The 24,995-nt window shown below is 62.2% G+C and overlaps 2 protein-coding genes across 8 annotated transcripts; one reads left to right on the top strand and one right to left on the bottom strand.

The window, feature by feature from the left end:
* Window positions 1-1,348: 1,348 nt before the first annotated feature.
* TUFT1 (tuftelin 1) lies at window positions 1,349-18,222 on the top strand. Its single transcript, XM_032093483.1, has 19 exons — window positions 1,349-1,456; window positions 2,964-3,074; window positions 3,843-3,911; window positions 4,585-4,686; window positions 5,195-5,269; window positions 5,575-5,682; window positions 6,137-6,208; window positions 6,716-6,802; window positions 7,943-8,071; window positions 8,996-9,090; window positions 9,603-9,708; window positions 9,796-9,873; window positions 15,269-15,406; window positions 15,487-15,665; window positions 15,896-16,025; window positions 16,373-16,519; window positions 16,609-16,722; window positions 17,455-18,053; window positions 18,129-18,222. Exons 1-19 carry the CDS (start codon window positions 1,415-1,417, stop codon window positions 18,205-18,207), a joined length of 2,460 nt encoding a protein of 819 aa, XP_031949374.1. The 5' UTR covers window positions 1,349-1,414; the 3' UTR covers window positions 18,208-18,222.
* Window positions 18,223-18,775: 553 nt separating this feature from the next.
* Window positions 18,776-24,667, bottom strand: LOC116436381 (Fc receptor-like protein 4). Of its 7 annotated transcripts, none has more exons than XM_032093458.1 (12): window positions 24,445-24,653; window positions 23,518-23,599; window positions 22,495-22,515; window positions 22,176-22,406; window positions 21,646-21,912; window positions 21,287-21,565; window positions 20,497-20,766; window positions 20,105-20,407; window positions 19,866-19,952; window positions 19,375-19,396; window positions 19,220-19,290; window positions 18,776-19,148 (listed from the first exon to the last, which is right to left on the bottom strand). In XM_032093458.1, the coding sequence occupies exons 1-12, from the start codon at window positions 24,613-24,615 to the stop codon at window positions 19,042-19,044; spliced, it is 1,911 nt and encodes a 636-aa protein (XP_031949349.1). In that variant the 5' UTR covers window positions 24,616-24,653; the 3' UTR covers window positions 18,776-19,041. The 7 variants fall into 7 exon arrangements, with proteins under 7 accessions (XP_031949349.1, XP_031949350.1, XP_031949354.1 ...); XM_032093459.1 differs by having other exon boundaries at window positions 19,866-19,949; XM_032093463.1 differs by having other exon boundaries at window positions 23,499-23,599; window positions 24,445-24,647.
* Window positions 24,668-24,995: the final 328 nt, after the last annotated feature.

Below are 24,995 nucleotides of genomic sequence, written 5' to 3'. Positions count from 1 at the left end.
AATTCTGGGTGGGAATGCTCGGGAATTGTCGGTGGGGGGGTGTTCGGGAATTCTCGGGGGGAATGCTTGGGAATTCTCGGTGGGAATTCTCAGGGATTCCTGCGGTCAATGCCCGGGATATCCGGGTGGGAACTCTTGGTCACTCCTGTCCCCTGTGGTCCCCTCTGGCCATGTCCCCCCTGTGGTCACCGCCCAGGGAGGGCCGTGCCCGGTGCCCCCGCCGGTGCCACCCCCGGTGTCCCCCGGTGTCCCCACCCCGGAAGGGCCGTGCCCGGTGCCCTCCCCCGGCCCGGGCGCGTCCCCGGAGGTGCCCCCGGACCGGCCCGGCCGGTCCCGCCCCGGCTGCTCCCCGGTGCCCGCGCTGTCCCCGCGCTGTCCCCGCCCCCCCCGTGCCTCAGTTTCCCTCGAGCTTTGGGGACATCCCGGGGACAGCGCGGCCCGGAATTCCCAATCCCTGAACTTCCCTGGAATTCCGCTCTCCCGACCCCGCCGGGGATGTCCCCAAGGTGTCCCCAAGGTGTCCCCAAGGCGCGCTGAGCTCACGGCACGGGAATGTCGCAGCTGGGACACACCCGGGCAGTGCCAGCCCCGGGCGGGCGGGGACACTGCGGTGGCACGGCCGCGGCTGCCAGCGCTTGGCGCGGCTTCGGCACGGCCGGGCGCGGCTTTGGTGCGGCTTGGCACGGCTTTGGTGCGGCTTGGCACAGCTCTGGGGACACGCCCGGGCTGGGCCTGGCACGGCTCGGGCCCTGGCATGGCCGGGCAGGGCCGGGCACGGCTTTGGCACGGCCGGGGCGGGGCTTTGGCACAGTTTTGGCACAGTTTGGTCCGAATTTTTGGGGGGCACAGTTTTGGCACTATTTTGCCAGAGTTTTGCCCCAGTTTTTGCAGTTTTTTGACAGTTTCTGCCCGGCTTTGGCACGATTCTGATTGTCCCTATTTCTTGGCCCAGTTCAGGTATAGCTTTGACTCGCTTTCTTCCCAGTTTTATCCCAAATTTCTGGGCCCAGTTTTTGCCCAGTTTTATCCCAATTTTGCCACAGCTGTTTCACGCTTTTACCCCACTTTCTCCCAACGCTTTTATCCCACTTTCCTCCCACTTTTCCCCGTTTTTCCCCCCCTTTCGGGGCGTGGCCAGGTGGGCATGACCAAAAATGGGCGGGGGCGTGGCCTGAGGGGGTGTGGTCGATGTGGGCGTGGCCCCAAACAATCACGACTATGGTGGGCGCGGCCTCGGTGGGCGTGGCTCGGTGGGCGCGGCCTCGGTGGGCGCGGCCTCGGTGGGCGTGGCCTCGGTGGGCGCGGCCTCGGTGGGCGTGGCCTCGGTGGGCGCGGCCTCGGTGGGCGCGGCCTCGGTGGGCGCGGCCCCGCGCTCAGGTGAGGCGGGCGCGGCCCCGGCAGTCGCGGCGGGGCCATGAACGGGCTCCAGGGCTGGGCCGCGCTCCTCGAGACCCCGGTGAGACCCCCCCGGATTCCCCCCCCCCCCCGAATTCCCGGATCCCTTCCCCAAAATCCCCGGATCCCTGCCCCGATTCCCGGATCCTTCCCCAAAAATCCCCCGGACCCCTCCCCAAAATCTCGCCGGGCCTCTCCTTCCCCCCCTTCCCGGAACTCCCGGGGTGTTCCCGCCCTCCTGGGAGGAGTTTCGGGGGGTCCCAAATCCCTTTGGGATTCCCGGGACCCCTCCCCAAATTCCCGGATCCTTCCCCAAATTCCCCCGATCGCTTCTCAAATTCCCGATCCCCTCCCCAAAATCCCCGGGCCTCTCCTTTCCCCCATTCCCGGAATTCCCGGGATCTTTCCCCTTCCCGGGACAACCTTCGGGGGATCCCAAATCCCTTTTTCCTTTGGGGGGAGGGGAGGGGGCCATATTCCAACCCCGACCCCATCCCGGGATTTTCGGGAGCTTCCCGCCCCCTCCAAGCGCCCCAAATCCCGGGATTTTGGGATCCCCCCGTGCAAATCCCGGGAATCTCTCCCAGCTCGATCCCAAAAATCCCAACCTCCCCCCGGCCCGCCGGAGCCGCTCCCAAAATCCCGGTTTTTTTCGGGAACAACGAACCCCTGGAGCGGCTCCGGGGGGCGCGGCCATCCCGGAGTTTCCCAGCTGGGATTTGAGGAGTTTTCCCCGATTTTTTTCCCTCTTTTCCCGGTTTTCCCAGCCGGGCCTTGGGCGGGGCTGGCGCCTTCCCAAAAATCTGGCCCCGCGCCTTCCCGGCGCCCCAAATCCCGGGAAAAGGGGGTTTGGGGCCACAAATCCCAACGATTCGGGGTTTTTTAGGGATTTGGGAAGCTCTGGGACTTCTCCCGGGATTCCAGGCCGCTTTTCCCGGTTTCCCGAGGATTTGGGGGTGACTCAGCTCCTCCCGAAGGAAATTCCTCATTCCCGGCTGCTTTTCCAGCCTTATAAGGAGCGGTTCGGGATAATGGGTGGATAAAGGCGCTTCCAAGGGCCGGAAATTCCCCAAATTCCCCAAATTCCCGGGGTTTAAAACCCCCGGGGGCTCGGGTCAGGCCCGTTCCAGGCGGGGAGAGAATTCCCAAAGGTTGCAAAACACCGGGAATCTCCCTCTGGGATTCCAGGATGGGGTTGGGATTTTGGGATTCCCTCCCCTGGAATTTTTGGGATTCCCTCTCCCTCCAGCCGAGCTTTATCCCAAAAATCGTTTGGAATGCTGGAAGAAATGGAGGAAAACATTGGAAAATCGGCTTTGGAATTCCAGGAATTCTGGGAATCCCATCCAGTCTCGTTCCCGTGGGATCCAGCTCCTCTTTGGGATATTTGGGACCTCCAGGATTTCGGGAATGCCTGGAGCTGGGAAAAATTTCCCAGTTAATTCCCAAAATTCCCATTTCCCAGTTAATTCCCAAGAAAATTCCCCATGGGCCGGGCTGGAAAAGCTCCTTGGGATGAGAATTTGGGAATTTCGGGATTTTTCCGGTTCAAGGCAGATTTTTCCCAGCAGGAGCCGAGCATGAGGCGCCCCACGGAATTCCCGGAATTCCCCATCCCGGAAAACTCCCCGACTTCCCTGGAAAATTCCGGAGGTCCCAAATCTGCCTGGAATCCTGAGGTGAGTCTGGGAATTTTTTCCCAAAACTGCGGAAACTTTTGGAAAATCCCCCCAAAAAAATCCGGATCTGGCGTCGCTTTTTCTTCCCTTCGTCCATCCCAACCCCGCCGGAGAAAAGCGGGAAGGGTTGGATTTATCCCAGATTTATCCTGGGATTATCCCGGATTTTTCCCCAGTTTTCTTCCCCAATTTATTCCGGAATTATCCCAGATTTATCTTGGATTCATTCCCACGTTTATCCCGGATTCATCCTGGATTTATCTCGGATTTTTCCCTGATTTCTCCCGGATTTTCCCCTGGATTTATCCTGGGTTCATCCCGGGTTTATCCCTTGTTTTTCCTATATTTTTCCCGGATTTTTCCCTCGTTTCTCCTGGATTTCTCCCGGATCGATTTTAGGGCGGCCTCAAATTAAACTGAAATTTCCAATAAACCTCAAACTTCAGCCTAAACCTCAGGATTTTCAGGGCGGCCTAAAATTAAACTTGGGATCAAATTTAAAATTCAACATTCAAATTAAGTTTAAACCCAAACTTAAACCTAGAATCAATCTGAAATTTAAACTTAAACCGAGAACTCAAATTAAATTTAAGCTTAGAATTAAGCTTAAAATTCCACTTAAAATTAAATTTAAAACTCGGAGTCAAAGCTGGAATTAAACTTAAACTCAGTCTTGGGACTCAGCCCTGCCCAAGGCCGCCCCGGAAATCGAGGTTTTAGTTAAACTTTAACCTAAAACCTGAACTTTAAGCCCAGTTTAACCCTCAGGAGGCCGGGCCGGTGCTGAGGCTGCGCCTGCCCAGAGACCCCCCCGGGGAGCCGCGGCCCAAGCAGAAGGTGCGGAAAAACGGGAATTCTGGGGGGGAAAACGGGAATTCTGGGGGGAAAACCGGGAATTCTGGGAGAAAAACGGGAATTCTGGGGGGGAAAACGGGAATTCTGGGGGGAAAACCGGGAATTCTGGGAGAAAAACGGGAATTCTGGGGGGGAAAACCGGGAATTCTGGGGGGAAAACCGGGAATTCTGGGGGAAAAATGGGAATTCTGGGGGGGAAAACCGGGAATTCTGGGGGAAAAAACCGGGAATTCTGGGTCATTCTGGGAATTCTGGGGGGAAATTTGGGGTTCTGGGGTGAAAAACTGGGAATCTGGGAGGGGAATGTGGGAATTTTGGGTGAAAATCTGGGAATCTGGGGGGAAGTTTGAGGGGTTTTGGGGGGAAAACGGGAATTTTGGGGTGCAAATCAGAGATTTGGGTAAAAATCCGGGATTTTGGGGTGAAAATCTGGGATTTTGTGAGAAAATCCAGGAATTTGGGGACAGGGAATGGGAATGGGGCTTTTCCCCATCTTATCCCCAGCAGGAGATGACTGAAAATCCTGGAATTTTGCCTGAAAATCCGGGATTTTCGGGCCAATCCCAGTGGAGCCACCGCAGCTGGGGTGGCAAATCCCCGTTCCCAGCTTTTCCTGGGAATTCCTTCCCCAAATCTCCGTGTCTTCTTCCCGCAGCCGGTGGGCAGAGCCTTCGCCATGGTGGCCAAGAGATCCGACGGGAATTCCTTGGCCTCGGAATGCGTCAAATCCAACGAGGGAGACGAGGAGATCATCAAGGTGCCCCAATCCCACAGCTCGGGGGCTTTGGGGTCGTTCCGGGGGGAAAAGGGGGGAAAAGTTCTCTGGGGTTGTTGGGGAATTTTCCCCTGAATTCCCACCAAAATTCCTCTAAAATTCCCCCAGATTCCCGGAAAATTCCGCGGGGCTGCTTGGGAAGAGGAGGGGGCGGCTCAGGGGGCTTTCCCTGGGTTTGGGGGGTGGATTTGAGGGAAGAAATGGGGATTTTGGGGAGTTCCAGGTGGAGTTTTTTGGGATCCCGTTTGGATTTGGGGGAATTCCTTGTGGATGTTGAGGGAATTCCAGGAGGATCTTTAGGGAATCCTCTCCTTGGGAGCAGCACAGGCGGAGAAACTCCTCCCAAAAAAACCCCGGAAAAGTCAAATTTACTGGGAAAAATTGGGGACAAAGAATCCCAGGAAGTCTTGGGAAGCCTCCCCCTCCCCCCCCGGATCCTTCAGCATTCCCAGATGGATTTGGGACGTTCCCAATCCCGATCCCATTCCAGGTTTATCTCAAGGCTCGCGCCGACCACGAGGAGCCCGTGACCCAACTCAAGAGCGAAGTCCGGCACATCCAGGAGGTGAAATTCCCAAAATTCCCCCAAATTTCCCTAAAATCCCCCCGATTTCCCACAAATTTCCATGAATTCCCCAAAATTCCCCCAAGTTCTGCTTTTTTTCCGTTTTTATTTTCATTCGTTTTCATTGAATTTGGGTTTTTTCATTTTTATTTGGATTTGTTTCCGTTTGTTCCCATTCCCTTCCTGCCCCTTTATCCCAGGAATTCCCTTGGAATTCCCAAATCCCAGAAAACCCCAAATTTTCCTCTTTCTTTTCCCCCTTTCCTGCCCAAATCCCAAAAAAATTCTTTCCCCTTTTTTCCCAGGCCGGAAGCGCCCTCAAAAAACTCCGGGAAGATTTGAGCACCAAACTCCAGACCCAGACGGAATTCCGGGAACTTCGGGAATTCCGGAAATTCCAGGAGCACTCCGAGGTACAAAATTTGGGAATTACCCAAAAAACCCCATGGAATGTCCCCCTGGAAAAACCACTCCAGAGGGGATTTTGGGGTGGAAAAGGAGGAAATTCCCATTTTTTGGAGGGAAAAAGAGGAAAATTCCAACGGGGGGGAAATGGGAAAATTTGGGATTTTCTGGAGGAGTTTTGTGGCTCCCAGGGATGATCCTGGAATTTTTTAGTTGTTCCTTTGCCGAAATTCCTGGATTTTGCCCCGAACTGGGAGGTGGGAGCACGTCCTGGGAATTCAGTGGGGAAAACAGGGAATAAATCCTCTGGAATTTGGGAAGTGGGAGCACATCCCCGGCTTTAAAAGTACTGGGAAAAATGGGAATAAATCAGATTCAATTTGGGCAAAGGGGAGCACGTCCTGGGAATTACAGAAATTGGGGATCAATCCCGAGTTTTTCCGCTCTTCCCTCGGATTCCAGGTGGTGCTGGAGAAGCGGAACGGGAGCTGCTCCTGCCCCGAGCGGCTCCGGGTGGAATCCCGGGAGGATCCGGTAGGGAGCCGAAAATTCCGGAATTTTCGGGGATGGGATTCAGGTCTGGGTGAAAAAAGGCTTCAAAAAGGCCTTTTCCAACCCAAAACCTCCACGGTTTTTGGGAATATTTGGGATCGATTTGAGAATTTTTTGTTTTTCCTCCAGATTTCAAGGTGTGATCCAAAGGGAAATTCCAGGTTTTAATTTGGGAATGGGTCGGGAATGGGCGCAGCTCCATTTTCATCTAAAAATCCAAATTCTGGGAATTTTCAACCTCCTGGAAAACCCAAAATTTTGGGTTTTTTGGGACCCCTCACGAAGAATCCGAGGGGTTTTCGAGGGACGGGGAAAAATGGGAATTTCGGGATAAATTTCTCTTCTCTGGGTGGGGAAAACGGTGGAATTTTTGAGGGGGGGAAAAGACTTTTTTGGGATAATTTGGGGCGGGATTTTGGGAATTTTTGGGGGGGGTCACGCCCTCCGTGCCGGGGGGGACATTTGGGACCCTGGGGACGCTCCCGGCAGGAGGACGCGGAGGACGCGGCCCAGAGGCTCCTCCGGAGGCTCCAGGAGGCGGAAAAGCGGCACCAGCTGGAGAGGAAAACCTTCGAGGTGACGGCCCCGCCGAGACCCGGGAATTCTGCCCAAGTCTGGGAATTCTGCCCCAATCTGGGAATTTTACGGGGGGGATTTTTGCCCGAATTTGTGAATTTTTTGAGGGAGTTTTGTCCCAGTTTGGGAATTTTTTGCTCTTTTCCAGAGTCTGGAGGGTTAATTGGCCCCTCCCATGATTAATTGGCCCCTTTTGGGATTAATTGGCCCTTCCCGGTTGTTTTTTTGGGATCCCGGATGGGCAGGGCCCGGCTGCGTCACCCCAGGGTGACACCGCTGTCCCCACCCTGTCCTGCAGCCCCAACCGGTCCTGGTGGCCCTGGGGTGACTCTGGGGTGACTCTGAGGTGGCCCTGAGGTGGCCCTGGGGTGACCGTGGGTGGCCCAGGGGTGGCCCGGGGGTGGCCCTGAGGTGACTCTGGGGTGGCCCGGGGGTGGCCCGGGGGTGGCCGTCCCTCGGGAAGGGGTGACAGAGCGGGGTGTCCGTCCCCGTGCCTTGGGGACAGCGGGAATTGGGGGGGGTTGGTGGCGTTTGGAGACTTTGGTCACCCGGGGGGTCCGTGCGGCTCTGAAGGGAGCCCTGGGGCCACCTCTGCCCCCCTGCGACGGTGCCGGAGGCCTGGGGCCGGTGGCCGAGGCCGTTCCTGGGGCCGAGTGACCCCTCCTGGCCCCCTCTGGCCCCTCCTGGCCCCCTCTGGCCCCTCCTGGCCCCCTCTGGCCTCTCCTGGCCCCCTCTGGCCCCTCCTGGCCCCCTCTGGCCCCTCCTGGCCCCCTCTGGCCCCTGAGCCGCTGCTGGGGGTGGCCGAGGCCGTTCCCTTGGCCAGGTGACCCCTCCTTGTCCCCTCCGAGCTCCCAGACCCGTCCCAGTTCCCGTCACCACCCCCAAAGCGCTTCCCGGTGCCGTCCCACGGGCCGGGCGATCCCAGAAGATCCCAAAAACCCCCCCGGAGCTTTCCCTGGAGCCCCAGGATCTCCTTTTCCCGCAGAATTCACCTCTCATCCCTCCGAAATCAGGGAATCTTCTGAGGGATTTTTTTCCCCTCGGGGGTTTTTGAGGGATCTCCAGGAGGATCCTCCTGCCCGGGAACGTTCTGGAATGTCACCCGGGATCCAAGGAAAGCCATTCCCGGTGTTTTTCCAGAGGACGGTGGCGCGGTACCAGGAGGAAGTGGAGCGGGCGGGATCGGCCCTGCGGAGAGCGGAGAAGGACGCGGCCGAGAAGGAGATGGAGGTGGAGGAGCTCCAGAGGCTCCTGGCCAGCATGGAAAAGGTGCCGCGGGATCGGGATGAGCGGATTCGGGATCGGGAATTGGCCCCGGGAACCGGGAGAGCCCCCAGGGGTTGAATTCCCAACCAGGGAATTTTCTGGAATGGTCAAAACGGGATTTTCCCAGGTGTGGAAGAGCTTCCCTGGGAGTGCTCCCGGGGACCTCCCGCAATTCCCAGCCTTGTTTTGTTAATTTTTTAAGGGATTTTGGGATAATTGGGATTAAGGTCGGAGCCAGAGGAACCCAGAAATGTTGGGAAAATGAGGACGGAGGGATCTGGGTGGATTTTAGGGAAAGGTTCCTGATCCAGAGGGTGGCACCGGGACAGGGGGGTTTGTGGGGTGTCCATCGATCCCAGGAGCTGGGATTGGGGATCCCAAAGTTGGGATGGGGGATCAAAATTCGGATTTAATTATTGAAATGTTGGGATTGATGACCGGAAGTTTGGGATTCATGACCAAAAGTTGGGATTGAGGACCTAAAGTTTGGGGTTGATGATCTAAAAGTTGGGATTGATGATGTAAAGTTTGGGATTGATGAGCAAAAATTGGGATTGAGGATTTAAAGTTTGGGATTGATGATCTAAAAGTTGGGATTGATGATGTAAAGTTTGGGATTGATGACCCGAGGCTGGATTTGACCATCCCACAGCATTGCTCCTCCCTTCACAATTCCCTGATTTTATCCCTTTTCCATCTCGGGATTCCTGTGTTGGCTCCGGGGCCGCATTCCCGACCGCATTCCCGACAGCGGGATCGCCGTATCCTAGGGGGGGAAAAACTGGGATAATCCTTTGGCCTCCTCTGTCCATCCAACCCCGATTTATCCCCATGGAAATCCCTCCAGGGGCAATTCCCAATATCCCAATTCATTCCCAATATCCCAACTCATTCCCGACCCCAATCCAAGCCTGAATTCCGCCGCAGGAGCACCGGAATTTGCTGGCGCGGATGGAAGCGGGAGAAGCCGAGCTGGAGCGGCTCCGGAAGGTGGAAGGGGACAAAGTGGCCCAACAGGACCGGTGAGAATCCGGGAATCCCGCCAGCCAAATTCCTGGGAAGGGCGTGCCGGGCTCTCCCTCCCTCCACCCCGGGGATGATTCATCCCGAAAATGTTCTCGGAGATCTCTGGAGGGCGCTGGGAGCCTTCGGGTTGTCCGATTGTCCCGGGGGATCATCGGGAATGGCGTTGTTCCAGGAAGGCCGGGGTTGTGGCCTGGCTCTTCCCGCTCTTCCCGGAGCCTCGCGGTGTTCTGGGATTCGGGAATCCTGCTGGGAAGGGGATTCGTGGCTCCTGTTCCTCATTGTCCAAAAAAACCCCGAGACCCGGCGAGGAAAAAGCTGCGATTTGGGCATTCCTGGCGTTTCTGGGTGGGCATTCCCGGCTTTTCTGGGGTGCACATTCCCGTTTTTTTTGGGGGTGAGCATTCCCGGGGATTTTTTCGAGTGGGAATTCCGGGGTTTTTTTTTTTGAGGTGGGCTCTCCCATTTTTTGGGGGGACCATTCCCGGACTTTTTCCCGCTGTTTTCCCAGCTCAGCCCAGCTGGAAAAGGAGGTGGCTGCGCTCCGGGAGAAGATCCATCACCTGGACGACATGCTCAAGAGCCAGCAGCGGAAAGTCCGGCAGATGATCGAGCAGGTGACAGGAAACACGAGGAAAAATCCAGGAAAAGCCGGATGGGAATTCCCAAAACCATCCCAACTTATCCCAATCCCTCCGTTGCAGCTCCAGAATTCCAAGACGGTGATCCAGGCCAAGGACGCGGCGATCCAGGAGCTGAAGGAAAGGGTTTCCTACCTGGAAGCGGAGGTGGGGCCTGGAATTTTGTGGGGTGGGATCTGAGCTTGGATCTTCTGGGATAGGTGGGATTGGTTTGGGAATGTCGGGATTGTGGCTGGGAGCCTCGTGGAGGTGGTTGGGGCAGCGGGAAGGGGGGAAAAGGGGTGGGAAATGGGGTGGGAGAAGGAGCGGGAAGAGCTGCCCTCCGGGTCCCGTGCTGGGCATTCCAGGGTGGTTTTTCCAAGGGGAAATTCTCAGCTGAGCCCAAAATCATCTCCCGAAGGCATCTTTTGGGAGCAGGAAGGTGGAAAAGTGTGGGGACGAGGATGGATTCCAGCCCCGCCGGGGCCGCCCCGCGTCCCCAGCGCCACTTCCACGCTTTTGTTCGGGACAACGCCCGGGGTGACGCCTCCAAACCTCCCTGGGCGGCTCCTTCCAGGGATTTCGAGAGGGGAAAGTCCCCCTGAGCCTCATTTCTCCTGGGATGAACCCCTCAAATCCCACAGGAATTCCCCACACCCTTCTCTGCTTCCCCAGCCCCATTCCCACGCTCAGAATTCTCCCAAACCCCAAAAATTCCGGTTCCGAGCACAGAGGGACAGCCCCAACCCCGCTCCCGAGGGCTGGAAATTCCCTCCCTGATCCCAAATCCCTGCTTTTCCCAGAACCTGGAGATGCACGACCGGATCGAGCACCTGATCGAGCAGCAAGTGAGCCGGGGCGGGCTCAGCGCCCGGGCGCGCTCCAAGTCGGAATACGTCAGCAGGTCCGTCGGGAACGCCGGGATCCGGCCCCGGGAACGCCGGGATCCGGCCCCGGGAACGCCGGGATCCGGCCCCGGAGCAGGGCCTCGGACGGGCAGGGAGGAGGGGATGGATTTGGGAATGGGGTTGTGGAAGCGGGGGAGGTGTTTGGGATTTGGGGATGGGGCTGGGTTTGGGGATCGGCTTCTGGATTTGGGAATGCAGTTTTGGATTCAGGGGTACTCCTGGAAACACCCCCCTGATTTTTCCATGTCCTTCCCTCCTCCCTCCTCCAGCAGATCCCAAATCCCTCCCATGGGAACTTTTAGGGACCCAGTGCCCAACCAGATCTTCCCGGACCCTTTTCCATGGTTTTTTTCCCACTGAAAAATTCCCTTTTTGGTTTCTCTTTCCCAGCAAACGCCTCCCGGGCCCGAAGCCGCTGCCCCTGATCCGAGTGGTGGAAACCTGAATCCCAGGATCTGGGCCCAGCCGGATCCTTCCCCTTTGGAATGGTTTGACTGGAATTCCCTGCTGGACTCGCAGCTCTTCCTGAGGGAAGAGGTTTGGGATCGCCCAGGGCGGGATCCCGGCGCAGATTCCGGGCTGGAATCGGGAGTTTTCCCCCTCTGCAGCGTGGCTGAGGCGATTTTCCAGCCGGATCTCTCAATTCCCGCTCGTCCCAGGTGGCCAATGTGGCTTCCAGAGAGTTTTCCCAACCGGATTCGACACAGATTCAGGATTTCACCTTTTTTTGGGAGTTTTTCCAAATCAAAATCCGAAGATTCCACCCTTTTCCCAAAGAAAAATTCCTCCTTCCCGCAGCAAAGAGCTGGGAGCCACCACCTCCGACCTCCAGCACCACCCCTGGACTTGGAAAATCCTCACCCAGCCCCAAAGATTCCATGTTTTCCCTCAGAATTCCCTGCTTTTCCCCCAAATTATACCTGGCACAGGCGTCGCGTCGGAATCCCGCGATTTTGGGTTTCATTCCCTGTATTTATTTCCATAAATTATCGGCGTCTCCCGGCGAGGCGGGGACGGGCACAGGCTGGAATTCCCGGGAATGCTGGCCCAGGACTGCCCAACCCCACGTTTGACCCGGGAGGCACCAACCGGGATCCCTCTGGATTCCCTTGGAATTTTTTATTCCCGGTTTTCATATAAAAAAACAATTCCGTCTGCTTTAATCCCTGCTGGCTGTGGTTGGTTGGAAAGATTGGGAATTTGGGGGTTTTTTCCAGCTTTTTTTTTGGGGTCTTTTGGGGTCTTTCCAGGTCCTGATTCCGTGGGAACGGGATCAGGCTGTGTCCCGACACTCCGGGATTCGGAATTTTCCTGTTCCCAGAACCTGGGCGGGGGGGAGGTGGCCAGGATTTGGGTGGGATTTTGGGGGATCTTGGATCCACCTCTGGATCCCCAAAATTCCTCTCCAAAGGGTCTGGACCCCCGGGATCCACAGATTCCCTGGGAGTGAGGCCTGGGGACACCCGCGACCGTCGGGAATGACCAAGAGAGAGAAAAAGACAGAAAAACGTAGAAAAAGGGAGAAAAAAATAAGAGAAAAAGAGAGAAAAAGAAAAAGAAAGTCAGGAGTAGATAGAGAAAGAGAGAAAAATGGAGAAAGAAAAAAAGAGAAAGAAAATAGAGAGGAAAAGGGAAAAAGACCCAAGAAAGACGGGAAAAAGAACCCAAAAAAGACGGGAAAAAGAAAAAAAGACGGGAAAAAAAGAAAGAAAGACAGAAAAAGGGGAGGGGTCTCCGCTGCCCGGGCATCCCCTCAGGGGGGGCCCTCTCCCCTTTTCCCTCCCGTTCCCACCCTCGGATTTTTGCCCTTCCCGGCCCCCCCGCGGGCACCGGGGGCGTTGGGGGCGTTGGGCCGGTGCCGCTCGCGCCGGGCGGTTGCGGCCGCTCCGGCCCCGGGGCCTCCGCCGGTCCGGCCCCCGCTCACAGCCCCGGTCGCGACACCCGCGGCCCCGCGATGGCCGCACGCGACAGCGACCCCCGCCCGGGATCCCCCGCCCGCGATCCCGGCGACAGCCCGGGGTCCCCTCGCCCTCCTGGGGCCGCCGCCCCGGGGTCCCTCGGCCCCAACCCCCCCGCTGCCCCCCGGCCGCCCCAGGGCCGGGCCCGGCGGAGGCTCCGGAGCCGCTCCGGGGCTCGGACGCCGCTCGGGGAGCGCCGGGTGCGGGGCTTTGGGCACCGGGGGGGCACCGCGGGGCACCGGGCAGGGCGGGAGCGGGCGTGGGGTGGGGCCGAGGACCCCCCCGGCCGCCCCCGGCTCCGTCCCGGGGCTCTCACAGGGAGGGGACAGATCCTGGTGGCCACAGGGAGGGGACAGGGCCCGCTGCTGGCACGTCCCGGTGGCCACAGGGAGGGGACAGGGCCGGCCCTCGGTGGCCGCGCTGCTGCTGGAGCTGGAGCTGAGGCTCCGCGGGTCCCTGAGCCCCCTTCCCCACAGCAACCCCCGGCTGGGGGGGATTTTGGGGTTTTGGGGGACTTTGGGGTGGTTTGGGAGAATTTGGGGAGGGTTGGGGTGATCTGGGGGGAATTTGGGGGCTCACCCCATCCTTTCCCGCAGCCCTCGGGCCCCTCCAGCCCCATCGTGATGCTCCGGGATGTGAGGAGCGCCCCGGGACCGCTGCCCTCGCTCCGGGACAAACCCAAAACCATCCGGGTCATCACCAAGGACATGGTCCGGGAGCTCATGTGAGGCCGGGCTGAGCCCTGCGGGGATTTGGAGACCCTGCGGGATTTGGGGGACCCTGCGGGATTTGGGGACCCTGCGGGATCTGGGGACCCTGCGGGATCTGGGGACCCAGGGGTGTCACTGCGCTGTCCCAGAATCTCCAGGATCGAGGATGTCTGGTGGAAACAGGGTGAAAAACGTCCCCAGATGAGTCAGACTGGGCTGAAATTCTTTCAGCATTTGTATTTTGGGGTGCGAAAAAACCCCTCCCAGGGTTTTCCAGGAGTTCCTGGGATCCTAAATCCCATCCGGGTGCCACTTTTCCCCCTTTTTCCCCCTTCCTGCCCACCCCAAACCGGGTCTCCCAGCTCTTCCTGGGGTGACTTGGTGGCCGAGTGGGCACCGCAGGTGGCACTGGGAGCTGTCCCCGTGCCCCTGACCCCTGTCCTTGTCCCCACCAGAATTCCCAGGGACAGGGCCCCGGCGTCTCTCATCATCGGGAAAAAGGATTTTGAGCGGATCCAGGAATCCGCTCGGCCCCTGCCCCAGGAGGAGCGCGGGGAGCGCCTGAGGACCCTCAAATCCCGGCAGGACGCGGCTTTCGTGGGCATCTCCCGCTTTTCCTGATCCCCCTTTTCCCGCTCCCCGCTTGTCCCCAGGGGTGGTGGCTTCCCCCAGGGGGTCCCCGCTTTGTCCCCCACCTTTTGGGGCTCCAGGGAGGGCTGGGGAGGATCCCTGGAATCATCCCCAGCGATGCCACCGGTCCAAGGGCCCGGGGTGTGTGCCCGGGGGTGCGGGAAGGGGGGACCTGGCTGTGCCAGGGTCCCAGGAGTCCCTCGTGTCCCCTCTCTGTGCCAGGGCCACAGGATCCCGTGGTGTCCCCGGTCCCGGGATGCCGCGGTGTCCCCACCCCACGCCGGGAATGAGCCGCGCGGGTCCCCGGGAACGTCCCTGGGAATGTCCCTGGGAATGTCCCCGGGATTGGGCAGCGCTCGCTGTCCCCGCAGGAGTCCCTGCGGAAGGTCCGGAGCGCGGAGCTCAGAAGGGCCGAGCTGCAGGACAGGGGGGACCCGAGGAGTGACCGCGAGGAGGAGGAGAAGGAGAAGCCGGAGCGGCCGCAGCGGGCGAGGAAGGTGAGGCCGGGCTGGGAGGGATTTGGGGGGATTTTGGGAGCATTTTGGGGGGGGATCTGGGGGATTTTGGGGTCTCCACTCTGTCCTTTCCCGCAGCCCTCGGGCCCCTCCAGCCCCATCGTGATGCTCCGGGATGTGAGGAGCGCCCCGGGACCGCTGCCCTCGCTCCGGGGCAAACCCAAAACCGTCCGGGTCATCACCAAGGACATGGTCCGGGAGCTCATGTGAGGCCGGGCCGAGCCCTGCGGGGATCTGGGGACCCAGGAAGGAATTGGGGACTCAGGGGGAATTGGGGACTCAGGATAATTGGCCACCCAGGTGGGATTTGGGGATGCAGGGGACACTGGGAGCTGTCCCCGTGCCCCTGACCCCTGTCCTTGTCCCCACCAGAATTCCCCGGGAGAGGCCCCCGGCCTCTCTCATCATTGGGAAAAAGGATTTTGAGCGGATCCAGGAAGAGGCTCAGGGTCCGGTCCCGGAGCTCGCGGATCGGCTGAGGACCCTCAAATCCCGGCAGGACGCGGCTTTCGTGGGCATCTCTCGCTTTTCCTGCTTTTCCCGCTCCCACTTTTCCCACTCCCCCTTTTCCTGCTCCTCCTGTTTTTCCCACTCCCTGCATGTCCCCAGGGGTGGTGGCTTCCCCCAGGGTGTCCCCGCTTTTGTCCCCAGCCTTTTGGGTCCCCAGGATCCCTGGAACTGTCCCCAGGGATGCCACCCTTCTGTGGGTGCCCGGGGCTGTGGGAAGGGGCACCCATGGCCGTGCCAGGGCCCCGGGAATGTCCCCGGGATTTTCCCCAGGATCCCCGGGAATGTCCCCGCAGGAGGCGCTGAGCCAGGCCCGGAGCGAGGAGCAGAGGCGGGAGGAGCTGCGGGAGCCGAGGGACCGGAGGAGCGACCTGGAGCAGGAGATGGAGCAGGAAAAGCGGGAGCTGCTGGAGCGGGCGGCCGGGATGAGGCTGGAGCAGGAGGACGAGATGCGGGAGCTGAACTCGGTAGGGCCGGAGCGCTGCCCTTCTCCCTTTCCCTTTTCCCGCTCCCCTTCCCGGTGTCCCGATGCCCCGGTGTCCCGCAGCTGCTGCTGACCGCCAAGTGCAGCTCGATCCTGGACCATCAAGTGGCGGAGAAGCGGCTGATCCATGAGGAGCTGGCGGCGGAGGAGCGGCGGCTGAACGGGATCATGGAAGCGGAGCGGGAGAAGGGGCTGGAGTTCCAGGAGGAGCTGGAGCGCCGCAGGAAGCAGGAGCTCATCAGGTGCGCGGCTCCATCTTCCCTTTCCCCTTTTCCATTTCCCCTTTTCCCTTTCCCCTTTTCCCTTCTATTCCCTTCTATTCCCTTCTATTCCCTTCTATTCCCTTCTATTCCCTTCTATTCCCTTCTATTCCCTTCTATTCCCTTCTTTTCCCTTCTTCCTTTTCCCTTTTTTTTCCCCATTTCCCCTTCTTTTCCCTTCTTTCCTGCATTTTCCACTCCCGCATTCCCAGCACCAGGCTGGAGGTGCTCAGGCAGATGGAGCAGCACCGGGAGCAGCGGGCGCTGAGGGCTGAGCAGAAATTCCAGGAGGGCCGGAGGGTCCTGGAGCACCTGGAGCAGATGAAGAGGGAGGATTGGGAGGTGCGAGATTCCAGGGGGAATTTGGGAAGGGGTCGGAAGGGTTGGATCGGCCACGACTGAGGCTGGGGACAGCGCGGGGCAGGATCGGGGCTCTTGTGACCTTGGGGACGTGGTGGCATCGCCGGGAGGGGACAAGGAGCCACCGTGGCCTGAGGGAGGAGGAGGAGGAGGGAGAGGATCCCAGGGAATGGCAGATCCCAGAGATCCGGGCTCCCGGGGGTTGAAGGTCCTGAGGAGCGGGATCCCAAGGGATGGGGGTCCCAGGGCTTGGGGGTGCCAGGGAATGGGATTCCCCTGGGAACGGGGCGCTGGGCTGACGGGTCCGTGTCCCCGCGCGGTGTCCCCAGGCCTGGCAGCGGCAGCAGCGGCGCAAGCAGCAGCTCTGGGCCGAGATGCGGCGCACGGACAGCGAGAACCGGCGGCTGCGGCAGCGCGAGAGGGACCGCGACCGGCGCGACGAGCAGCGGGCCCTGGAGGAGCAGCGGCTGAAGGGGGTGAGGGCAGGGCTTTGTCACCTCCCGGGGCCTGTCCCCCGCTGTGGCCCTGTCCCCAGCGGGTGGCCCTGTCCCCGGTGTCCCCGCAGGAGCGCGAGGCGGCGCTGGAGGCGGAGCGGGCGCGGGTGCGGCGGGAGCGGCAGCGGGAGCTGGACCGGCTCCGGGACATGCAGGAGCGGGACCGAGGCTGGCAGGAGGCGCGGGTGGGTGGCACCGCCGCGGCGACAATGCCACCACCACCCGTGTCCCCAGCCCGGCAAAGGGCGCGGGGAATCTGTGCCCACCCCGGGGCTCTGTCCCCACCCCGGGGCTCTGCCCCCGCGTCGGGGCTCTGCCCCCGCGTCGGGGGATGTCCCGGAGCGGTGGCAGCAGGGACAGCGCCAGGGCCGGGCACTTCCAGAGCTGTCCCCAGGGCAGCCTGGCACTGTCCCCAGGGCAGCCTGTCGCTGTCCCCAGGGGGAGCCTGTCGCTGTCCCCGGTGTCCCCTGTCGCTATCCCCAGTGTCCCCTGTCGCTGTCCCCGGTGTCCCCTGTCGCTATCCTCGGTGTCCCCTGTCGCTATCCCCAGTGTCCCCTGTCGCTGTCCCCGGTGTCCCCTGTCGCTATCCCCGGTGTCCCCTATCGCTGTCCCCGGTGTCCCCTGTCGCTATCCCCAGTGTCCCCTGTCGCTGTCCCCGGTGTCCCCTGTCGCTATCCTCGGTGTCCCCGGCGCTGTCCCCGGCGCTGTCCCCAGTGTCCCCCGGCGCTGTCCCCGGTGTCCCCTGTCGCTGTCCCCCGTGTCCCCTGTCGCTGTCCCCGGTGTCCCCGGCGCTGTTCCCTGTCGCTATCCCCTGTGTTCCCGGTGTCCCCGGCGTCCCCGGCGCTGTCCCCAGTGTCCCCCGGCGCTGTCGCCGGTGTCCCCTGTCGCTATCCCCGGTGTCCCCGGTGTCCCCGCAGGACGCGCTGCGCGCACAGCGCGCTCAGGAGGCGGCGGAACGCGCGTGGCGGCGCCGGGAGCTGGAGCGGGAGCGGCGCCGGGCGGGGCTGGCGCGGGAGCTGCAGCGCGGGCGCGGCGAGCAGGTGGCACTGCGGCGACAGCAGCTGGCACTGCACCTGGAGCAGGAGCGCCGCGACTTCCTCACCCTGCTCAGGTGGGGCGCGGGCTGGCACGGGGACAGCCGGGGGCAGCCCGGGGGCTGTGCCAGGCGTGGCGGCGTCCCGGAGCCGGGTGTGACCAGGTGGTGCCGGGGACACCAGTGCCAGCCCGGGGGCTGTGCCAGGCGTGACCAGGGGACCGTGGCGACGTCCCCGTGCCACCCTCTGTCCCGCAGTGGCCACCAGGAGCAGCTGGCACGGGAGCAGCAGGAGCAGGAGCGGCGGGAGCGGGCACGGCGGGAGCACGCCGAGGCGCTGCGGGGACAGATCCGCGAGCTGCGACAGCGGCGACAGCGCGACAGAGCCGCGGCCATCGAGGAGGGACAGCGACAGCTGCGCGAGGCGCGGGAGCGCTGCCAGCGCCTGGCACAGATCGGGCAGCAGAAGCTGCAGCGCCTCAGGTGCGGGGGCCGGCGGTGCCACCTCCTCTGTCGCCTCCCCCGTCACCTGTGTCACCTCCCCTGTCACCCCCGCAGGGACACCGGAGTGCCCGACAGATACTGTGCCCGCGTGGAGAGGAAAGCCTGGGCCACGGCCAGCGCTGCCGCCTCCTGATGCCACCCGGGCGCCACCGTGCCACCTCTTAATGCCAACCCAGCCGCCTCCTGATGCCAGCCCTATTCCCCAGGGATCTGGGCCTCTATTTCCCCTTTTTTATCCCTATTTTTAACCCGGTTTTTATCACTTTTCACCCATTTTAATCTATTTTTAGCCCCGTTTTTGAATCTGTATTTTAACCCGGTTTTAGCCATATTTTAACCCAATTTTCATCGATTTTTAATCCGATTTTTAATCTATTTTAACCCATTTTAATCCATGTTTTTAACCAATTTTTATCTGTTTTCACCCACTTTATCTCCATTTTAACCCATTTTCTCCCTATTTTTAACCCATTTCTGTCCCCATTTCCCCCATTTTATCCCTATTTTTAACCCTTTTAAACCCTTTTTTATCCCTATTTTAAACCCATTTTCTCGGTTTTATCCCTATTTTTAACCCATTTTCATCCCTATTTTAAACCCTTTTTTAACCCAAATCCCCCTCAATTTTGGGGTCATGGGGGGATGCCAAAACGGATCCAGCAGAAGCCGAAGCAACCCCAAAACTGGGAAAATCTCCCTGGAAAATTTGAATTTCTTCCATTTTTATTCTTAATTTTGTCCTTCCCGTTCATTTTTCATCCTGTTCCCTTTTCCGGGAGAATTTCCTCCCAAAATTCGGGATTTCTGGGGCCTCCCAAGAAAGGATTTTTAGGGGAAGCCCCAAACCGGAGAACCCCATTCCTAAATTTCTGCCGTTTTCACCAAAAATCTCCGGTTTAGTCCCAATCCCGGCGTCCCCCAGTGCCACCCGGTGCCACCCCCAGCGCCACCCGGTGCCACCCCAGTGTCACAGCACGTTCTCGTAGATGTCACCGCCGTCCCCTGGGTGCCAGCGAGGTCCCGGCAGCTCCGCGTAGGTCACCTGGGGGGCCTCGGGGGTGGCACCTGGGGACCCTGCAGGAGACACCGGTGCCACCCAGTGCCACCCGCGGGTGCCACGTCCCTGTCCCCAACCCCGCACTCACCCCCTGGCCTCTTGGTGGGCACCACGTAGGTGTAAAACACCTCCCCCTCCTCGGGGGGCACCGGGGAGGTCCTGTGGGGACAATGGGGACGACGGGGTGACCTCGGGGCGGCGTTTGGGGACACGGGGACACCCCCAGACCCCTCCCCCACTCACCTGTCCTTCGGCATCCCGGGGGCTGAAGGAAAGAGGGAGGGGGTGACAATGGGGTCAGAGGGGTTGGGGACACCCTCAGGGGACCCCAAAATCCCCCCGAGCACCCCCAGAAAGCCCCGAAATACAAAAAGAAATCCTAAAATCCCAACCCCCACCCAGGACCCCCCAAAAAGCCCTAAATACCCCAAATTTTCCTTGATATCCCAAATTCTCCCAGATCCCCAACCCCCCACGGAATCCCCAAAAGCCCAAAAAGTCCTTGAAATCCCAACCCCATTGCAACCCCAAGCGTCCCCAGGACCCCAAAACCCATCCAGGACCCCCCCAGCGCCCCCAAAAAGCCCCGAAATACCCACAAAAACCCCCTAAAATCCCAACCCTCTGTGACCCGAAAACAACGCCGGGACCTCAAAACCCCCAAAGGACCCCCAAAAGGCCCCCAAAATACCCCAAAATTCCTTGTAATCCCCTGTGCCCCCATTGTCACCCACCCCGGCGGTGCCACCGGTGCCAGCCCACGGCGGCACCCACGAGCAGGACCAGGGACAGGAGGGACCCGCCAACCCCTGCGGCCACTGCTGGGGACAAAGGGGACACTTCGGGGTCACCCGGCGGGCTGAGCCCCCCACAGTGACCCCCGGTGGTGCCACCTGTGCCCTGTCCCCTCCGTGTCACCGCCAGGGCCAACCCGGCGGTCCGAGCCCCCCGCAGTGACCCCGAGTGAGCCCACCTGTGTCCCCGCGTCCCCGCGGTGTCACCGTCAGTGCCAGCTCGGGGCTGAGAGCCTGGAACACGCGGTGCCCGTCCTGTCCCAGCTGGTTGGTGGCCACGCACTGGTAGGTGCCGGAATGTCCCACATGGACGTCCCCGAGCTCCAGGAGGGGACCCCGGGCCACCTCGCGGCCGTTGCGCAGCCAGGTGAAGGTGACAGGGGCTGAGCCCACCTGCACCGAGCAGCGCAGGGTCACGGGGTCACCTGCGCGCACCGGCTGTGCCAGGGCACCGGGGCTGATGGTGGCATTGGCCACGGGCACTGTGGGAACACAGATGGGGCTGGCACCTGGCCAGGGGGGATGGGGATGTGGTGGGTGGGGTCACCCCATTCCTGAGGGTCCCGCTCACCCAGGACGGTGACATTCAGGGGGACACTCTCGGCCACGCTGTCCCCGTCGCTGGCCCTGCACTGGTAGTGGCCGCTGTCATTGTCCCCAACGTGGCGCAGCTCCAGGTGGGGGCCGGTGCCCAGCGGTGCCCACGAGTCCCCCCGGTGCCAGGAGAAGGACAGGGGACCTGTCCCCGCGGCCACGGCGCAGCTCAGCACCAGGCGGTCCCCCAGTGCCACCTGTGCCCCGGGGGGCTGCGCCGACACGGACACCCCCGAGAGCGGGACCCCTGCGGGGGGAGGGGGACACCAGGGGACAGTGAGGGACGCGGGGAGGGTTGGAGAGGGGCGGGAGGACCCCAGGGAGGGAGAGGGGGGCGCAAAGCTGGGGGGGGCTTGGAAAGGGACCCCAAGGATGGATGGGGGTTTCAGGGAGGGGACACCTGGAGAGGGATGGGGGGGACACCAGGGAAGGTGTGGGGGCCCAGACGGGGATGGTGGGACCTGGGGACCGTGGGGGGACCTCAGAGAGGGGTGGGGGAGAACCCAGGGAGGGGTGAGGGGACCTGGTGACGAATGGGGGGACCGGGGGCAGGGACCCGGCTGGATGGGGGGACCCAGGAAGAGACTCGGGAAAGGATGAGGGGACCTGGGGCAGGGCTGGGGGACCTGGGGAGGGACCCGAGAAAGGATGAGAGGACCCGGGGCAGGTGTCAGGGGTGGATGGGGGTCCCCAGGCAGGGCTGGGGGTGCCCAGGCAGGGGTCCCGTGGCGGCTGTCGGGGCTCCCCGCGCCCATCCCCGCACTCACTGCGCACCGTGACGCGGAGCCGGGCGCTGCTCTTCCGCACGGCCCCCCACTCGGAGCGCACCTCACAGCTGTAATTCCCCGAGTGGGAGACCCCCACGGCGGGCAGCAGGAGCTGCGGGGACCCCTGCGGGCCCCCCACCAACTGCCCGTCCCGGTAGAAGAGGTGCAGGAGGGGGGCTCGGGGCCGCAGGGGGCTGGGGGTGCTGAGGCAGCTGAGATTGAGGGGGGAACCCTCGGTGGGCTCGGGGGGACCCTCCAGCACCGGCACCGGGAACAGCTCTGGGGATGAGACGGGGGTCACACCGAGTCCCCGGGGAGGGGCTGTGCGGGTGTCGGGGTGGCGGCGGTGGGGTGCTCACCGTGCACTGTCACCGTCACCGGCTCCGACACCTTCAACGTTTGTCTCATCCAGTCTTCCATCCGGCCCCTGCAGCGGTAGCGGCCGGTGTTGTTCAGCTGCAGAGGGGACAGGAACAGCTCGGTCCCCCAGGGGGACCTCCCCAGATCGTTCCCGTCACGGTAGAATTGCACCTCGGTGACCAGTTTGTCCTGCCAGCTCCGGCAGCGCAGTTTCACCTCGTCCCCCTCCAGCAGCGCCCGCGCCGGCACCTGCAGCACCAGCCAGTCTGGGGGACAGGGGGGTCCCGTCACACCCTGGGGATCCGTGGGGTCCCGATGGCACCGGGACGCAGGGATTGGGTCACAGCCAGCGCACCAGGGGTCCCCAATTCCAATACGGGGCTCCGCTCGCCCTGGGATGCTCTGGGATGTCCCCGTGTGCAGGGGACGGGCTCTGGTCACACCAGGGGGGTGACGCATGGAGCGGAGCCCACCCAGAGCCCTCGGGGACCCCGCGGGTGCCAGGCTGGGGACACCCAACCCCCCTCACCATTGGAGACGCTCACGGTGGGGCTCAGCCCGGTGTCGGGTCTGTCACACTGGTAGGTGCCACTCTGGGTGACAACGATTCGGTCGGGTCCCTTCTGCCACCAGCGCTGCCCGTCCTTGTACCAGGTGGTGGCAGCGGCGGTGCCCGAGCCCTGGCAGGTCAGTGTCACCCGGTCCCACAGCACCGGCGGCGTCCAGGGGGGCTGCACGAGGAGCTGGGTGGTCTGGGCGCCTGCGGGTGACAGGGGACACCAGCCTGCCAGGGCCAGCGCGGGATGGGGACAGCGGGGCGGGGACGTGGCATCCCCCCGAGGACTCACCAGCGAGGCCGAGGGTCTGGGCTGGAAGGGAGAAGGGACAGGGCTGGGTGGGGGTGGCACCGCAGGGACAGCGGCACCCGGGGGCGGGGTGTGGGGCTGTCCCCGAGCTGTCCCCGTGGGGACACCGGTGCTTGTGGGAAAGTGCTCGGGGACAGTCCCCAGCAGGTCTGGAGAGGCTCCCAGGGGACAGCGCTGCGTCGCAGCCGCCCACGCGCCACATCCAGGTGGCACGGACGCCTCGGGGACGGGGACACCGCGGCCACCCCGGGCTGAGGCAGGACACGGGGACACTGTGACCAGCCCGGGCACGGGGACACCACGGCCCCCCCCGTGCTGGCACAGGTCACCCCCCCAGCCCCACGGCCACACCCCCATGGCCCTGTCCCCATGGTCCCATTCCGACGGCCTCTGTCCCCACGGCCCATCCGCATGGTGCCTGTCCCCTTGTCCCTGTCCCTGCACTCCTGTCCCCCTGTCCCTGTCCCCACAGCTGCCCCAGCCCCAAGGTGCCAGACCCCGCATCCCTGCCCCACGGGGGTGATGGTGGGGACATGGGGGGGACATGGGGATCCCAGGACTGGGGGGTCCCAGGGGATGTCGGAGCCAAGGGTGGGGGTCTCCATGGGTGGTGTGGGGGTCCCAAAAGCCCAGTGTCCCCCTGTCCCCATCCCAGTCCCCATCCCTGCCCCATCCCTGTCCCCATCCCTGTCCCCATCCCTGTCCCTGTCCCCATTCCTGTCCCCATTCCTGTCCCCATCCCTGCCCACATCCCTGCCCCCCATCCCTGTCCCCATTCCTGTCCCCATCCCTGTCCCCATCCCTGCCCCCCATCCCTGTCCCACCCCTGCTCCATCCCTGTCCCCATCCCTGTCCCCACAGCCACCCCACAAGCCCGGTCACACCGGGGCCACACTGGCTCTGTCCCCCACTGGCTCTGCTGGCCTTTGGGACATCAGGGGACCCCGCAGCCCCCTCTGCCCCCTCCCCACCGCTCTCTGCCTCACCCCACAGCAGCAGTGTCACCTTCCCGGCCATGCCGCTGTCCTCCGCCACCCGGGCTGGCTGTCACACACTGCCGGGGCCACTTGTCCCCTGGGTGGTGGCTCTTGAGAGGAAGGGGAAGGAAGAGAATTTACATCTCGTCCCACGTGTCGGGGACACAGGATGGAGGCTGTGTGGCAACAGCGTGGGGAGAGGCTGGGGACAGGGTGGGACACGGTGGGACACGGTGGGGACACAGCAAGGACACGGTGGGACACAGTGGGACACAGTGGGACAGGGTGGGACACGGTGGGGACACAGCAGAGACACGGGGGTGATGGTGGGGACATGGGGGGGACATGGGGGTCCCAGGACTGGGGGGTCCCAGGGGATGTTGGAGCCAAGGGTGGGGGTCCCCACGGGTGGTGTGGGGGTCCCAAAGGCCCAGTGTCCCCCTGTCCCCTCCCCAGTGACAGCAAAGTCCCTCCAGCTGAGCAGGGAGGGCCCTGCTTTCCCTTCCCCCCCCCATTTTTTGGGGCTCCCCAAACTTTGACAGTTCGGGGCTTTTTTCCTCTCTTTGTTCCCCTTTTTTGTCACTGGGGAGGGACTTCCCTTGGGAGTGACACTGCCCGGGGGGGACACTGGGGGACAGTTCTGGGGGCGGAGGGGGTGACATGGCCCGGGGGTGTCCCTGTCCCAGGGGTGACACAGCCCTGGGGGTCCCTGTCCCTGTCCCTGTCCCTGTGTCACCCTGGCAGTGACACCCCTGCACCCCTGGACCCTCTGGCCCTGGTGGTGACCCCTGGGCCCCCAGGACCCCTGGGAATGACCACGGGGCCCGTGGACCCCTGAGCCCCCCGGACCCCTGGTCCCTCTGAGCCCCCCTGGCCCCGGCAATGACCCCGGGGCCCCCCAAGTCCCAGCCCCGCCAGGCCTGGCCTCGACCCCCACCCCAGTGCTGGGGCCCACGTGCTGCCTTGCGAGGCGGTGTGACGTCACACCAGTGACGTCACCGCACAGCACCGCCGCCGACAGCGCCCCCTTCCTGTTCCCGGGGAAACTGCACCCCCTGTTTCCGTGGCAACAACACCCGCACATTCCCGTGGCAACAACCCCACCCCATTCCCACAGCAACAGCATCCCGTTTCCATGGCAACAGTCCCCATCCCCACGCCAACAGCTCCATGTCCCCACGCCCTCTGTCCCCGTTCCCATGGCAACAACACCCTCACATTCCCATGGCAACCCTCTCTCGTCCCCGTGGCAACACCCCCTCATTCCCATGGCAACCCCCCCCTTCCCACTCCCGCATCCCGATTCCCACGCCCACACCCCCAATTCCCGCGGTAACAGCCCCCCTGGTTCCCATGGTAACAACCCCCCGATCCCACAGCACCTGTACTCCCCATTCCCGCGGTAACAGCCCCTCCGTTCCCATGGTAACAGCCCCTCCTTCCCATGACAACAGCCCCCGTTCCCATGGCAACACCCCCATTCCCACGCCCACAGCGCATGCGCCG

The sequence above is a fragment of the Corvus moneduloides genome, chromosome 29 (genome assembly GCF_009650955.1).
Source record: "Corvus moneduloides isolate bCorMon1 chromosome 29, bCorMon1.pri, whole genome shotgun sequence".
NCBI lineage: Eukaryota > Metazoa > Chordata > Aves > Passeriformes > Corvidae > Corvus > Corvus moneduloides.
This window is presented reverse-complemented; position numbering and strand designations above follow the sequence as displayed.

Bases quoted from the DNA above. Each gene is read 5' to 3' on its own strand.
- TUFT1 (XM_032093483.1), top strand. From the start codon at position 1,415: ATGAACGGGCTCCAGGGCTGGGCCGCGCTCCTCGAGACCCCG. The intron at 1,457-2,963 runs GTGAGACCCCCC...GATTTTTCCCAG, and splicing joins CCGCGCTCCTCGAGACCCCG to CAGGAGCCGAGCATGAGGCG. The intron at 6,803-7,942 runs GTGACGGCCCCG...GTGTTTTTCCAG, and splicing joins TGGAGAGGAAAACCTTCGAG to AGGACGGTGGCGCGGTACCA.
- LOC116436381 (XM_032093458.1), bottom strand. From the start codon at position 24,615: ATGCTGTTGCTGTGGGAATGGGGTGGGGTTGTTGCCACGGGAATGTGC. The intron at 21,566-21,645 runs GTGAGCACCCCA...TCTCATCCCCAG, and splicing joins GGTGACGGTGACAGTGCACG to AGCTGTTCCCGGTGCCGGTG. The intron at 19,149-19,219 runs GTGAGTGCGGGG...TGTCTCCTGCAG, and splicing joins GCCCACCAAGAGGCCAGGGG to GGTCCCCAGGTGCCACCCCC.